The 15,160-nt window shown below is 42.6% G+C and overlaps 1 protein-coding gene across 1 annotated transcript in view; it reads right to left on the bottom strand.

Annotated features, from left to right (window-relative positions):
- The window catches only part of CREBRF (CREB3 regulatory factor), a 349,666-nt gene that overhangs the window by 44,324 nt on the left and 290,182 nt on the right, over positions 1-15,160 (bottom strand). The window contains exon 7 of the mRNA XM_053717136.1: positions 14,171-14,244. Within this exon, the coding sequence (XP_053573111.1) occupies positions 14,171-14,244 (74 nt within the window). The remainder of the gene's footprint in view (positions 1-14,170; positions 14,245-15,160) is intronic.

Below are 15,160 nucleotides of genomic sequence, written 5' to 3'. Positions count from 1 at the left end.
ATATGTAAGAGAAAAAACAACATGTAAAGCAAAATTGATCAAATTCCTTAAATGACAGTTTCAGGAATGGGAAAAAATGCCAAGGAACAAGCTTCTAGCAACCAGAAGCAAAGAAAAATGAGACTTAAATAATGTGGAGACAAAAGCGACGCCCATATTTTTTTAGCTCCAAATAAGACGCCCACATTATTTGGCGCCTAAATGCTTTTGGCGCCAAAATGACGCCACGTCCGGAACGCCGACATTTTTGGCGCAAAAGAACGTCAAAAAATGACGTAACTTCCGGCGACACGTATGACGCCGGAAACAGAAAGATTTTTTGCGCCAAAAAAATCCGCGCCAAAAATGACGCAATAAAATGAAGCATTTTTCAGCCCCCGCGAGCCTAACAGCCCACAGGGAAAAAAGTCAAATTTTTAAGGTAAGAAAAATAATTGATTCAAGTGCATTATCCCAAATATGAAACTGACTGTCTGAAAATAAGGAATGTTGAACATCCTGAGTCAAGGCAAATAAATGTTTGAATACATATATTTAGAACTTTATTAAAAAAGTGCCCAACCATAGCTTAGAGTGTCACAGAAAATAAGACTTACTTACCCCAGGACACTCATCTACATGTTTTGTAGAAAGCCAAACCAGTACTGAAACGAAAATCAGCAGAGGTAATGGTATATATATAAGAGTATATCGTCGATCTGAAAAGGGAGGTAAGAGATGAATCTCTACGACCGATAACAGAGAACCTATGAAATAGACCCCGTAGAAGGAGATCACTGCATTCAAATAGGCAATACTCTCCTCACATCCCTCTGACATTCACTGCACGCTGAGAGGAAAACCGGGCTCCAACCTGCTGCGGAGCGCATATCAACGTAGAATCTAGCACAAACTTACTTCACCACCTCCATAGGAGGCAAAGTTTGTAAAACTGATTTGTGGGTGTGGTGAGGGGTGTATTTGTAGGCATTTTGAGGTTTGGGAAACTTTGCCCCTCCTGGTAGGAATGTATATCCCATACGTCACTAGCTCATGGACTCTTGCTAATTACATGAAAGAAATGTGGGTTTAGTATCCCTTTACGTCTCCTACTTACATCAGAGACTTTATGTGCACAGAAAATGATAGTGCACATTTTTATCATGGAAGTAAAGTGCATTTTTTTTTTTCAATTGAATGCTTTATCTGAATCATGAAAGTTTGCTTTTGTCTTTAGCATCTTTTGTACCTTTGTTGGTCAATTTATCTTGTAATATTTGCGTGATAAAGCAGAACATCCAATGGAAAATACCAGCTAGTTTACTTGCGGAAACAGTTAATACTTGCTAGTTTACTGGAGGTAACTTTTATAGAAAATGCTTATGTAAAATATAGTTACACTTTTTTTTTGTTACCTATATTATCACTACTTGTGTGTGGGGCTAGGGGATACAATATTCTTGTGATCCTCTCGTGAACAACTAGATATCGTTCTGTAGGTCACAACCTAGTTCTAGAGCACACCTTATTTAAAGGGTCAGGAAACCCCAAATTTTCTTTCATTATTTGGAAAGAACATACAATTTCAAACAACTTTCCAATTTACTTTTATTATCAAATTTGCTTCATTCTCTTGATATCCTTTGCAGAAGGAACAGCATTGCACTACTGGCAGCTTGCTGAACCCGTCTAGTTAACCAATCACAAGAGACAAATTTATGTAGGCACCAATTGACAGATAGCTCGCACTAGTGTAGGATATGTGCGTATTCTTTTTCAACAAGAGATACTAAGAGAATGAAGCACTTTTGAAAATAAAAGCAAATTTAAAGGGACAGTCTACCATAGAATTGTTATTGTTTTAAAAGATAGATAATCCCTTTATTACCCATTCCCCAGTTTTGCATAACCAACACAGTAATATTTATATACTTTTTACCTCTGTTATTACCTTGTATCTAAGCATCTTCTCACAGCCCCCTGATCACATGACTGTGACTGTTTATCATCTATCGTCTTGCATTTAACATTGTAATGTAAATCTTAAATAACCCCCTGTGCCTGAACACAGTGTTATCTATATGGCCTACATGTACTTTCTGCCTCTTTGTGTTGAAGAGATTTAAGAAGCATGTGAAAAGAGGAAGCCATCAAAGGCTTAGAAATTAGCATATGAGCCTACCTATGTTTAATTTAAACTAAGAATACCAAGAGAAAAAAGCAAATTTGATGATGAAAGTAAATTGGAAAGTTGATTAAAATTAAAAGTCCTATCTGAATAATGCAAGTTTAATTTATACTAGACTGTCCCTTTAAAAGTGTCTTAAAAACATAAATTATGCTTACCTGATCATTTCCTTTTCTTCTGGTGGAAAGAGTCCACATCTGCATTCATTACTTTAGGGAAATAAGAACCTGGCCACCAGGAGGAGGCAAAGACAACCCAGCCAAAGGCTTAAATACTCCTCCCATTCCCCTCATCCCCCAGTCCTTCTGCCAAGAACAAAGAGCAGTAGAAGAAATATCAGGGTGAAAGGTGCAAGAAGAATATATGGACGCCCCACATAAAATTACGGGTGGGGAGCTGTGGACTCTTTTCATCAGAAGTAAAGGAAATTATCAGGATAGCATAATTTATGTTTTTCTTCTTAAATGGAAAGAGTCCACAGCTGCATTCATTACTATTGGGAAAACAATACCCAAGCTATAGAGGACACTGAATGCAAAGACGGGAGGGTACATTGGCAGCCCATACTGAGGGCACCAAGCCTGAACCTCTACCCGAGAAAAACACTGCTTCGTCCGAAGCCGAGAAAATTTTAAAAGGAGAAAGCCCCAATTACACTGACTCGCAGTTAGTCCAGAAGCCAAACTAGAAACCGCAAACAGACTCGACTGAGCCAACAGTCCTTCAGGAGACACCATCGCCCATAAACAGTCCTCCACCGCTCATCTCCACAAATGAAGGAGACATCAGCCGAAACCCCCAAGGGAAAAAGGCAAGGGAGAACCAAGGAAACCGAAAGGTCCCCTAATACAAAAAAAAGAACACCTCCACGAGTGAGTCCAGCTGACAGAGGCCCAAAGGGGCCCAAACAGGGAAAGGAGGCCACACCTATACCAAGCAAAACCCGGGATAAACTGGGCAAAGAGACAGAACAGACATCTCTCCAATATCCTGCAAATACGGATTGCAACTGAAAAGGCAAAGTCCTCCCAGTGTCAAGAATAGCAAGGCATTCAATCATGAAAAAGTGTGTAATGCACCCAGGAGAGAACCCCAAATTTGAAACACAGAGTCCATAACAGGACGACACAGAGGATACTTGCAAGGAAGAAGCAGCAGTCAAGCAAGAAACAGACCGCAAAAGCAACCCACAGACAGAGGGCACGCTCCAGGCAACCTAAGTCACCGGACCTGCACACAGGTCCCTAAAAAGGGGAACACAAACCTCAATCGAGGTACCTCGAGAAAGAGAGTATACCCTCCGAACCCAAAGGAAGAGTAAACTCTCTTCTGAAATCAATGGAGCCAGTTGAAAATCTATACCCTAGCAGACTAAGCTAACAGGGTAGACTCAACAAAGCTCACACATCCCGAGGAGACTGTGACCGAACGCAGCTCCATAGACCGCTCGGCCATCCTGACCTGCAGACCCACAGCAGGCTGGACCAACCCAGCCTCAGGGATCCAAAACAGGGGAACAAAAAATCCCAAAAAATGTACAGGAACGAGCGCAAAGATAGCACAGCCATCCCCACAGAGTACAAGTACAACCCGACTCTGAAAACCGACAAGGCCATAGACCTAAGGATCTATCAAAATAAAGGCCCAACAAGTCTGCTTGGAGCCAGCAAGACCCCCGGAAGAACCAATCCCACCTTTCTGCCTCCCATCCAGGAGAAGCCCCAAGCAAGTGAACTATTTCCATAGGGAGAAGAATATCCCCTAAAGAAAAGGGATGATGCCAGAAGAGCAACAACTGTCCTTAAGGCCCGAAGGCACCGGCTAATGGAAAGAGAAATTCCCAACACAGATGTCCTAGAAAAGGACCCCCCTACAAGTAGCTTGCCAAGCAGAGGCATAGCCTACCCATTCGCCTGCAGAGCAGGAAATCTACAGGAACACTGGCAAGCTAACCAGGGGAATGCAACCCTAAGGCACACCAGAAATTGGACATCCAACGCCAGCAGCTGGTTATGAACCAACCACCCTTAAGGCTCAAGCCACACGGCTAACCACCAGAGGACAAGGGTCACCCTGAGGCAAAGAGTAAAAAATACTCAAAAATTCTGGCCAACCATGACCAGGTTAGGTAGATGGAGCAAAGACATAGCCCCAGTTTCCGACTACCGTGGAACCCCGACCAACCCTGAGATCCAAGATTCCAAGACTACCCAGACTGGGTCGGTAAAAAGGTCAAGCTAAAGCTTCAACAACCGGAAGTCTCAGGGAGAAAAACAGGTCCGGGTACCCAATAGTTCAGGCAAACCTTACCCAGAACTAAACACCCCAACTGGCCAAAAGGACAGACACAAGGGTATGGATGCATATCCAGAAAATCCAGATAGCGAGAGAACTCAAAAGCCCGACCAAAGGAAGGAACCACCCCTAGCTTAAGTGTCTTAAGTAATGAAAACATACTTACCAAAAGACACCCATCCACATAAAGCAGATAACCAAACCAGTACTGAAACGGTTATCAGTAAAGGTAATGGTATATCGTCAATCTGAAAAGGGAGGTAGGAGATGAATCCCTACGACCCATAACAGAGAACCTGTGAAATAGATCTCCCGTGAGGAAAACCATTGCATTCAATAGGTGATACTCCACATCCCTCTGACATTCACTGTACTCTGAGAGGAATAGGGCTTCAAAATGCTGAGAAGCACATATCAACGTAGAATCTTAGCACAAACTTTGTGCTAAGGAGGCAAAGTTTGTAAAACTGTGGGTGTGGTGAGGGGTGTATTTATAGGCATTTTGAGGTTTGGGAAACTTTGCCCCTCCTGGTAGGATTGTATATCCCATACGTCACTAGCTCATGGACTCATGCCAATTACATATAAGAAAATCCTATTAACAGTACTAGTCTCCTTAACACATCCGCACAAGCAGAGGACACAAGGATGAGAAGACACAAAGCCTACGCAGCTCCGGAGAACCCCGAGCTAAACAAAAATCCCAGCAGGAACCAATCATCACCCGGAAACACAGATCTCTAAAAGGAGATCCACTCACCCGGAGGCAATGGAAGAAGACCCAAAAGGCCTCATATAACTCAGTTAAGAGTAAGAGCTGCATCTAGATACACTAGAAACAGCCTGCAAGGTGTTTCAAACTGCAAACCTTTCCGCATGCAATACAGCTATCCTGTACAAGCTGTTGGATCAAGCCCAAAAGGACAAATCCAGAGGTCTAGAAACAAAGGCCAAACCACTCAATAGCAGTAAGGGGCATTAAGCCCTCCCACCCTCCACCACAAGGGGGAGGAAACTAAGTTCTGATGAAATCAGATTTCAGAGTGACACAGCAGAAAAACTCCCCTGCCCTGCATAAATTCTCCCTCGTAGGGGAAAAAACAGAAAAACAGAATTTATGCTTACCTGATAAATTACTTTCTCCAACGGTGTGTCCGGTCCACGGCGTCATCCTTACTTGTGGGATATTCTCCTCCCCAACAGGAAATGGCAAAGAGCCCAGCAAAGCTGGCCATATAGTCCCTCCTAGGCTCCGCCCACCCCAGTCATTCGACCGACGGACAGGAGGAAATATATATAGGAGAAACCATATGGTAACGTGGTGACTGTAGTTAGAGAAAATAATTCATCAGACCTGATTAAAAAACCAGGGCGGGCCGTGGACCGGACACACCGTTGGAGAAAGTAATTTATCAGGTAAGCATAAATTCTGTTTTCTCCAACATAGGTGTGTCCGGTCCACGGCGTCATCCTTACTTGTGGGAACCAATACCAAAGCTTTAGGACACGGATGAAGGGAGGGAGCAAATCAGGTCACCCAAACGGAAGGCACCACGGCTTGCAAAACCTTTCTCCCAAAAATAGCCTCCGAAGAAGCAAAAGTATATAATTTAAAAAATTTTGTCAACAGGAACCTCATTCTTGAAGGCCCATGTGGAAGCCACAGCCCTAGTGGAGTGAGCTGTGATACTTTCAGGAGGCTGCCGTCCGGCAGTCTCAAAAGCCAATCTGATGATGCTTTTAAACCAAAAGGAAAGAGAGGTAGAAGTTGCTTTTTTACCTCTCCTTTAACCAGAATAAACAACAAACAAAGAAGATGTTTGTCTAAAATCTTCAGTAGCCTCTAAATAGAATTTTAGAGCACGGACAACGTCCAAATTGTGTAACAAACGTTCCTTCTATGAAACTGGATTCGGACACAAAGAAGGTACAACTATCTCCTGGTTAATATTTTTGTTGGAAACAACCTTCGGAAGAAAACCAGGCTCAGTACGTAAAACCACCTTATCTGCATGGACCAGATAGGGCGGAGAACACTGCAGAGCAGATAACTCAGAAACTCTTCTAGCGGAAGAAATTGCAACCTAAAACAAAACTTTCCAAGATAATAACTTAATATCTACGGAATGTAAGGGTTCAAACGGAACCCCTTGAAGAACTGAAAGAACTAGATTAAGACTCCAGGGAAGAGTCAAAGGTCTGTAAACAGGCTTGATTCTAACCAGAGCCTGAACAAACGCTTAAACGTCTGGCACAGCTGCCAGCCTTTTGTGAAGTAAAACAAATAAAGCAGAGATCTGTCCCTTCAGAGAACTCGCAGAAAATCCTTTCTCCAAACCTTCTTGTAGAAAGGAAAGAATCTTAGGAATTTTTATCTTGTTCCATGGGAATCCTTTAGATTCACACCAACAGATATATTTTTTCCATATATTATGGTAAATTTTTCTAGTTACAGGCTTTCTAGCCTGAATAAGTATCTATTACAGAATCTGAAAACCCACGCTTTGATAAAATCAAGCGTTCAAACTCCAAGCAGTCAGTTGGAGGAAAACCAGATTCGGATGTTCGAATGGACCCTGAATAAGAAGGTCCTGTCTCAAAGGTAGCTTCCATGGTGGAGCCGATGACACATTCACCAGGTCTGCATACCAAGTCCTGCGTGGCCACACAGGAACTATCAAGATCACCGAAGCCCTCTCCAGATTGATCCTGGCTACCAGCCTGGGAATGAGAGGAAACGGTGGGAATACATAAGCTAGGTTGAAGATCCAAGGTGCTACTATTGTATCCAATAGAGTCGCCTTGGGATCCCTGGATTTGGACCCGTAACAAGGGACCATGAAGTTCTGACGAGAGGCCATCAGAACCATGTCTGGAATGCCCCATAATTGAGTTATTTGGGCAAAGATTTCCAGATGGAGTTCCCACTCCCCCGGATGCTCCTCCATCGCCAGGGAACTCCTTGTTACCCCCTGATGGTTGATATATGTAACAGTCGTCATGATGTCTGATTGAAACCTTATGAATTTGGCCTTTGCTAGTCGAGGCCAAGCCTTGAGAGCATTGAATATCGCTCTCAGTTCCATTATGTTTATCGGGAGAAGAGAGTCTTCCCGAAACCATAGACCCTGAGCTTTCAGGGGTTCCCAGACCGCGCCCCAGCCCACCAGACTGGCGTCGGTCGTGACAATGACCTACTCTGGTCTGCGGAAGCTCATTCCCTGTGACAGGTTGTCCAGGGTCAGCCACCAACGGAGTGAATCTCTGGTTATTTGATCTACTTGTATCGTCGGAGACAAGTCTGTATAATCCCCATTCCACTGTCTGAGCATGCACAGGTGTAATGGTCTTAGATGAATTCGTGCAAAAGGAACTATGTCCATTGCCGCAACCATCAAACCTATTACTTCCATGCACTGCGCTATGGAAGGAAGAAGAACAGAATGAAGTACCTGACAAGAGCTTAGAAGTTTTGATTTTCTGGCCTCTGTCAGAAAAACCTTCATTTCTAAGGAAACTATTATTGTTCCCAAGAAGGGAACTCTTGTTGACGGGGACAGAGAACTTTTTTCTATGTTCACTTTCCACCTGTGAGATCTGAGAAAGGCTAGGACAATGTCCGTATGAGCCCTTGCTTTTGACAGAGACGACACTTGAATCAGGATGTCGTCCAAGTAAGGTACTACTGCAATGCCCCTTGGTCTTAGCACTGCTAGAAGGGACCCTAGTACCCTTGTGAAAATCCTTGGAGCAGTGGCTAATCCGAATGGAAGTGCCACAAACTGGTAATGCTTGTCCAGAAAGGCGAACCTTAGGAACCGAAAATGTTCCTTGTGGATAGGAATACGTAGGTACGCATCCTTTAAGTCCACCGTGGTCATGAATTGACCTTCCTGGATGGTAGGAAGGATCGTTCGAATGGTTTCCATTTTGAACGACGAAACCCTTAGAAACTTGTTTAGAATCTTGAGATCTAAAATAGGTCTGAATGTTCCCTCTTTTTTGGGAATTATGAACAGGTTGGAGTAAAAACCCATCCCTTGTTCTCCTAATGGAACAGGATGAATCACTCCCATGCTTAACAGGTCTTCTACACAGTGTAAGAATGCCTGTTCGAAGATAATTGAGACCCGTGGAACCTTCCCCTTGGGGGTAGTTCCCTGAATTCCAGGAGATAACCTTGAGAAACTATTTCTAGCGCCCAAGGATCCTGAACATCTCTTGCCCCAGCCTGAGCAAAGAGAGAAAGTCTGCCCCCCACCAGATCCTTCCCAGATCGGGGTCCAACACTTCATGCTGTTTTGGTAGCAGTGGCAGGTGACTTGGCCTGCTTACCCTTGTTCCAGCCTTGCATCGGCCTCCAGGCTGGCTTGGTTTGAGAAGTATTACCCTCTTGCTTAGAGGGTGTAGAATTTGAGGCTGGTCTGTTTCTGCAAAAGGGACAAAAATTTGGCTTATTTTTAGCCTTAAAAGACCTATCCAGAGGAAGGGCGTGGCCCTTTCCCCCAGTGATGTCTGAAATAATCTCTTTCAAGTCAGGGCCAAACAGTGTTTTACCCTTGAAAGGGATGTTAAGCAAAAGCACTCTGCGCGCCACGATAGCAAACCCTGAATTATTCGCCGCTAATCTAGCTAATTGCAAAGCGGCATCTAAAATAAAAGAGTTAGCCAATTTAAGAGCTTGAACTCTGTCCAAAACCTCCTCGTACGAAGATTCTTTATTGAGCGACTTTTCTAGTTCTTCGAACCAGAAACACGCAGCTGTAGTGACAGGAACAATGCATGAAATTGGTTGTAGAAGGTAACCTTGCTGAACAAACATCTTTTTAAGCAAACCCTCTAACCTTTAATCCATAGGATCTTGAAAGCACAACTATCTTCTATAGGAATAGAAGTGCGTTTGTTTAGAGTAGAAACCGCCCCCTCGACCTTGGGGACTGTATGCTATAAGTCCTTTCTGGGGTCGACTATAGGAAATAATTTCTTAAATATAGGGGGAGGACAAAAGGTATGCCGGGCCTTTCCCACTCCTTATTTACTATGTCCGCCACCCGCTTGGGTATAGGAAAAACATCGGGGGGCACCGGAACCTCTAGGAACTTGTCCATCTTACCTAATTTCTCTGGAATGACCAAATTGTCACAATCATCCAGAGTAGATAATACCTCCTTAAGTAGTGCGTGGAGATGTTGTAATTTAAATTTAAAAGTTACAATATCAGGTTCTGCTTGTTGAGAAATTTTCCCTGAATCTGAAATTTCTCCCTCAGACAAAACCTCCCTCCTGGCCCCTTCAGATAGGTGTGAGGGTATGTCAGAACAGATATTATCAGCGTCCTTTTGCTCTTCAGTGTTTAAAACAGAGCAATCACGCTTTCTCTGATAAGTAGGCATTTTGGAAAAAATGCATGCAATAGAATTATCCATTACAGCCATTAATTGTTGTATGGTAATAAGTATTGGCGCACTAGATGTACTAGGGACCTCTTGTGTGGGCAAAACTGGTGTAGACACAGAAGGGGATGATGCAGTACCATGCTTACTCCCCTCATTAGAGGAATCATCTTGGGCAATATCATATCTATGGCATTATTATCCCTACTTTGTTTGGACATTATGACACAAATATATCACATATATTTAAATGGGGAGACACATTGGCTTTCATACATATAGAACATAGTTATCTGATGGTTCAGACATGTTAAACAGGCTTAAACTTGTCAACAAAGCACAAAAAACGTTTTACAATAAAACCGTTACTGTCCCTTTAAATTTTAAACTGAACACACTATTACTGAATATGTGAAAAAGTATGAAGGAATTGTTCAAAATTCACCAAAATTTCACCACAGTAACTTAAAGCCTTAAAAGTATTGCACACCAAATTTGAAAGCTTTAACCCTTAAAATAACGGAACCGGAGCCGTTTTTACATTTAACCCCTATACAGTCCCAGGTATCTGCTTTGCTGAGACCCAACCAAGCCCAGAGGGGAATACGATACCAAATGATGCCTTCTATAAGTTTTTTCAGTGGTTCTTAGCTCCTCACACATGCATCTGCATGCCATGCTTTCCAAAAACAACTGCGCATTAGAGGCGCGAAAATGAGGCTCTGTCTATGACTAGAAAAGGCCCCCAGTGAAAAAGGTGTCCAATACAGTGCCTGCCGTTTTTATTAAAACAATCCCCAAGATTTAACAACTATTAAAAGTAATAATCTGCCAAATATACTTAGTAAAGTAATCGTTTTAGCCCAGAAAAATGTCTACCAGTTTTTTAAGCCCTAATGAAGCCCTTTATTCTTTTACTTAAACTAAGAAAATGGCTTACCGGTTCCAGCATTACCGAGTCTTGTTAGAAATGTGTCATACCTCAAGCAGCAAAGTCTGCCCACTGTTTCCCCCAACTGAAGTTACTTCATCTCAACAGTCCTGTGTGGAAACAGCTATCGATTTTAGTAACGGTTGCTAAAATCATTTTCCTCTTACAAACAGAAATCTTCATCTCTTTTCTGTTTCAGAGTAAATAGTACATACCAGCACTATTTTAAAATAACAAACTCTTGATTGAAGAACAAAAACTACATTTAAACACCAAAAAACTCTAAGCCATCTCCGTGGAGATGTTGCCTGTGCAACGGCAAAGAGAATGACTGGGGTGGGCGGAGCCTAGGAGGGACTATATGGCCAGCTTTGCTGGGCTCTTTGCCATTTCCTGTTGGGGAGGAGAATATCCCACAAGTAAGGATGACGCCGTGGACCGGACACACCTATGTTGGAGAAATAGACATTTGTAACAGAGGACTAACATATCCAACATCTTCCGAAGAAGTAATAAAGAGTATCAATCCCAGAAGGTTCCCGAAGGAAACAAAAACAAATAAAAGACACAGGCCTACCCGCAGGACCAGCCAAACGGGGCCCTATCTCACAAAACTGAGAAAGATCTCAAACAGATGACAATCAGGAGATTACTTCATCCCCACATGTCTAATGAGGTGCACCATTCAAATTATCAGACTGAAATTCCCCGTAGCTGGTAACGATAGGGTCATTCAATAACTGAAAAACATGTCTGAGCAACACACAAAGGCACGCAATCCTGTAACGGAAGGCACAACACCCAGGGACAGAGACCCCCACGGGGAACCGTAGAGGCCCTCCCCAAGGCGGAAGGCCCGGGACAATCAGGCACGAGCACATTCTCAAATAAACATCTGGACTCTGCAGACAATCTCCAACATTATGCGAAAGCAAAAACATGCTGCAACCTCCGGGGGAAACACGCCACCCAGCATGGAGGAACCATAAACTGGGTTACCCGCATGTGCAGAAGTATAATTTGGTAGGGAACTCGCCTCTCGGAGGACAGGACCCCCAGAGGTGGATGGCTCAGCAGTCCCCCGATTCCTGAGCCCGAGGAACCAGGCACTCTGAAATGGCATACGGAACAAAACCTAGAGGACCTAGAGTGCTATATGTGCATACTTTATGAGGGTTAACACTTTCTTTTTGTGTTTTCCTTCTTTTTGTTCTGTAGGATTTCAATTGTCAGCACAAACAAAAGGGGTTACAATGGGCAGCCTTGCCTCATTGCATTATTAATCTGAACCTTATCTGAGAGGGCGTCATTTAATTTGATTTTGGCCGTGGGAGCGTTATATAGGCAAAATTTTGTCTATAAAACCATTTCCCATTCCAACGAGGCCACTCCGGATTCATCACCGGACACAGAATCTGAAATCAAAATAGTCTCAGCATCAGAATCCTCCATAACAGGATAGAGGATATTTCAATATGGACTAAAGTAGTAAAAACTACAACGGCATCTGACACCCCCAATGGCTGGGGTACTCACCACCTTCTATGACCAGACCCCTGCAGACTAGAAAATTTTCCTTTGCCACGTTGTCGGGAATGCGGAAATGGAAAAACGTAACGTAGCCACGCCCGAACACAAGGTGAACCGTACAGTCAAAAACAAGCTTGCCCAACCAAAAGGCTGCGTCACTTCCAAAGGCCTCAAAGTTCCAACCACAAGCCCAGTAAACATTGCACATAAGCAGGTTGAATCACATAAACATGATTATAAACTCCCCTGTTGAATAACCCCCCTCAGGAGATATTAACCCTCAATTCTAAGATACTAATAGAGACTCACTAAGACCCTAATGTTTAAGTTAGACCCGCAAGGTGGTAGCCTCTCGGGAAACATTCACATTACAGTACATTGTGAATAAACTAAAATGAAACAATCTTACAGGAATCTACGCCATGGAACAGGAACACGGCCCTTCAAGTGCGATGAGTAGTAGCATCGCCTCCGCCATAGACTTGAGAGAAGAAAGCAGGAAGCGAAGTTAGACAACACTGATTGCTTGAGGAGCTGTTAATATGAATCGGGATGGTTTTCGCAGAAAGAAACTCGCTGCATCTCCGGATTTCAACTTTCATCCAAGCCCTCACTGAGAGACTGACAGGACTACTTAAAACTCCTGTCCCATGCCGAAGAGTACTATCCTCCATAAGAGACAAAAACAAAATTTAAACATTCTGACACTTCTCTGCCATCCTCCTTGGACGAAAGGCAGAGAATGACTGGGGGATGAGGGAAGTGGGAGGAGTATTTAAGCCTTTGGCTGGGTTGTCTTTGCCTCCTCCTGGTTGGTAGGTTATTATTTCCCAAAAGTATTTAATGCAGCAGTGGACTCTTTCTATTTAAGAAGAAAATCACATGCTCTATCTGAATCGTGCAAGTTTAATTTTGACTTTACTATCCCTTTAAGAGATAAATGTAAACATAGGAAAAACTATGAACTGATCCCCCTAAGGGGAGCACACAATATATCACAAAGCAATGTGAAAAATATGAAAAACCACAATGTGGGCTAAAAGTCCAAAATATATATTAAAAAAAATTAGTGTGCGTCTAAAGTGTAACTGGCTACTCCACTTCATTATTCTGGATCTGAAGATGTATGCCACCGAAAACAAAACACAAAAGAAGAGGTGCCAAAATAGTGTGATAACGTATCAGCCATTGCAGTGTAGGCAAAAGAGTTTCACTCACATTTGTGAAAGAGCTGGTAAGTGCAGAGAAGGCAAGCTGATGGTCACAGTCCTCAGCTGACTGAGCATCAGCAACTACTGCTGGCCCAAATCTCTGTCCCTCATGTCTAGCCAAGGATTGGAGGGGTGTAGATTCAGGCCAGTAAGGAGCAGTTGTTTCCAAGGCTCAGTCAGCTGGGGACTGAATGCTAGCTTGCCTTCTCTGCACTTACCAACATTTGTGAGTGAAACTATTACCTGCACAACACTGACAGATACAGTATCATTTTATTTTGGAGCCCTTTCTTTTGTTTTTCTTTTCAGTGCTTTAAAAAGGGATATGAAATTTAAAAAATATATTTAGTGATTCAGACAGAGCATACCATTATAAACAAGTTTCCAATTTATTTGTATTATCAAATTTGCTTCGTTCTCATGATATTCTCTGTTGAAGAGATACCTAGGCAGACATCTGGAACACAACATGGCATATCCCTTTAAGAGATAACCTACAAAAGAAATACATTTTTATCCAGCATTTGCTTTATTAATTTATTTATTTGTCCTGTTCTCATGTGCATGGAAAAATAGACATAGTATCTAAATAGTTCCTATCTTTGCTTTATGTGACCCGATAGGAGAAAATCATTATACTTACCATATTCTGTATTTAGACCCCACAGCTTTACTTTATTTGCTTCATATTGTGCTTTTTTCTTTAGACGACAAGCTCTGTGTATCAATAAAAAAAAACGTAAATGAAAACAACAATAACAGCAAATTTTGGAATCAAAACAACTATATATAGCTATTAACCATTTCTACATATTGCATTCTAGTATAAGGTATCAACATTTTGGTGATAACTTATCTATATGCGTTATCCATCTGTGTTAAAAACTCTGCACCTTCTTAGAGAGCCAGCAACGGCTTGTATCTTGGCACAAATCCAACCACTGCCAAAACAATACATGCCGCCAAAGTCTCACCCTGTTTGAATGCAGGTCAACAGGGGACATCTAGCTATCTCCAGCATGTCTGTGCAGATTATAAGTCTATTGCTGTAATAGCTACAGCTTTTTACAAAAAAAACTGAATTTATGCTTACCTGAAAAATTTCTCTCTCTTGTGATGTATCGAGTCCACGGATTCATCCATACTTGTGGGATATTCTCCTTCCCTACAGGAAGTGGCAGAAAGAGCACCCACAGCAGAGCTGTCTATATAGCTCCTCCCTTAGCTCCACCCCCAGTCATTCGAACGAAGGCTAGGAAGAAAAAGGAGAAACTATAGGGTGCAGTGGTGACTGAAGTTTTTTAAATAAAAATATACTACCTGTCTTAAATAGACAGGGCGGGCCGTGGACTCGATACATCACAAGAGAAAGAAATTTATCAGGTAAGCATAAATTCTGTGTTCTCTTGTAAGATGTATTGAGTCCACAGATTCATCCATACTTGTGGGATACCAATACCAAAGCTTTAGGACACGGATGAAGGGAGGGACAAGACAGGTTCCGTAAAACGGAAGGCACCACTGCTTGTACAACCTTTATCCCAAAAATAGCCTCCAAAGAAGCAAAAGTATCGAATTTGGAAAATTTGGAAAAAGTATGAAGCGAAGACCAAGTCGCCGCCTTACAAATCTG

This window comes from Bombina bombina, chromosome 6, assembly GCF_027579735.1.
Source record: "Bombina bombina isolate aBomBom1 chromosome 6, aBomBom1.pri, whole genome shotgun sequence".
Lineage (NCBI taxonomy): Eukaryota > Metazoa > Chordata > Amphibia > Anura > Bombinatoridae > Bombina > Bombina bombina.
This window is presented reverse-complemented; position numbering and strand designations above follow the sequence as displayed.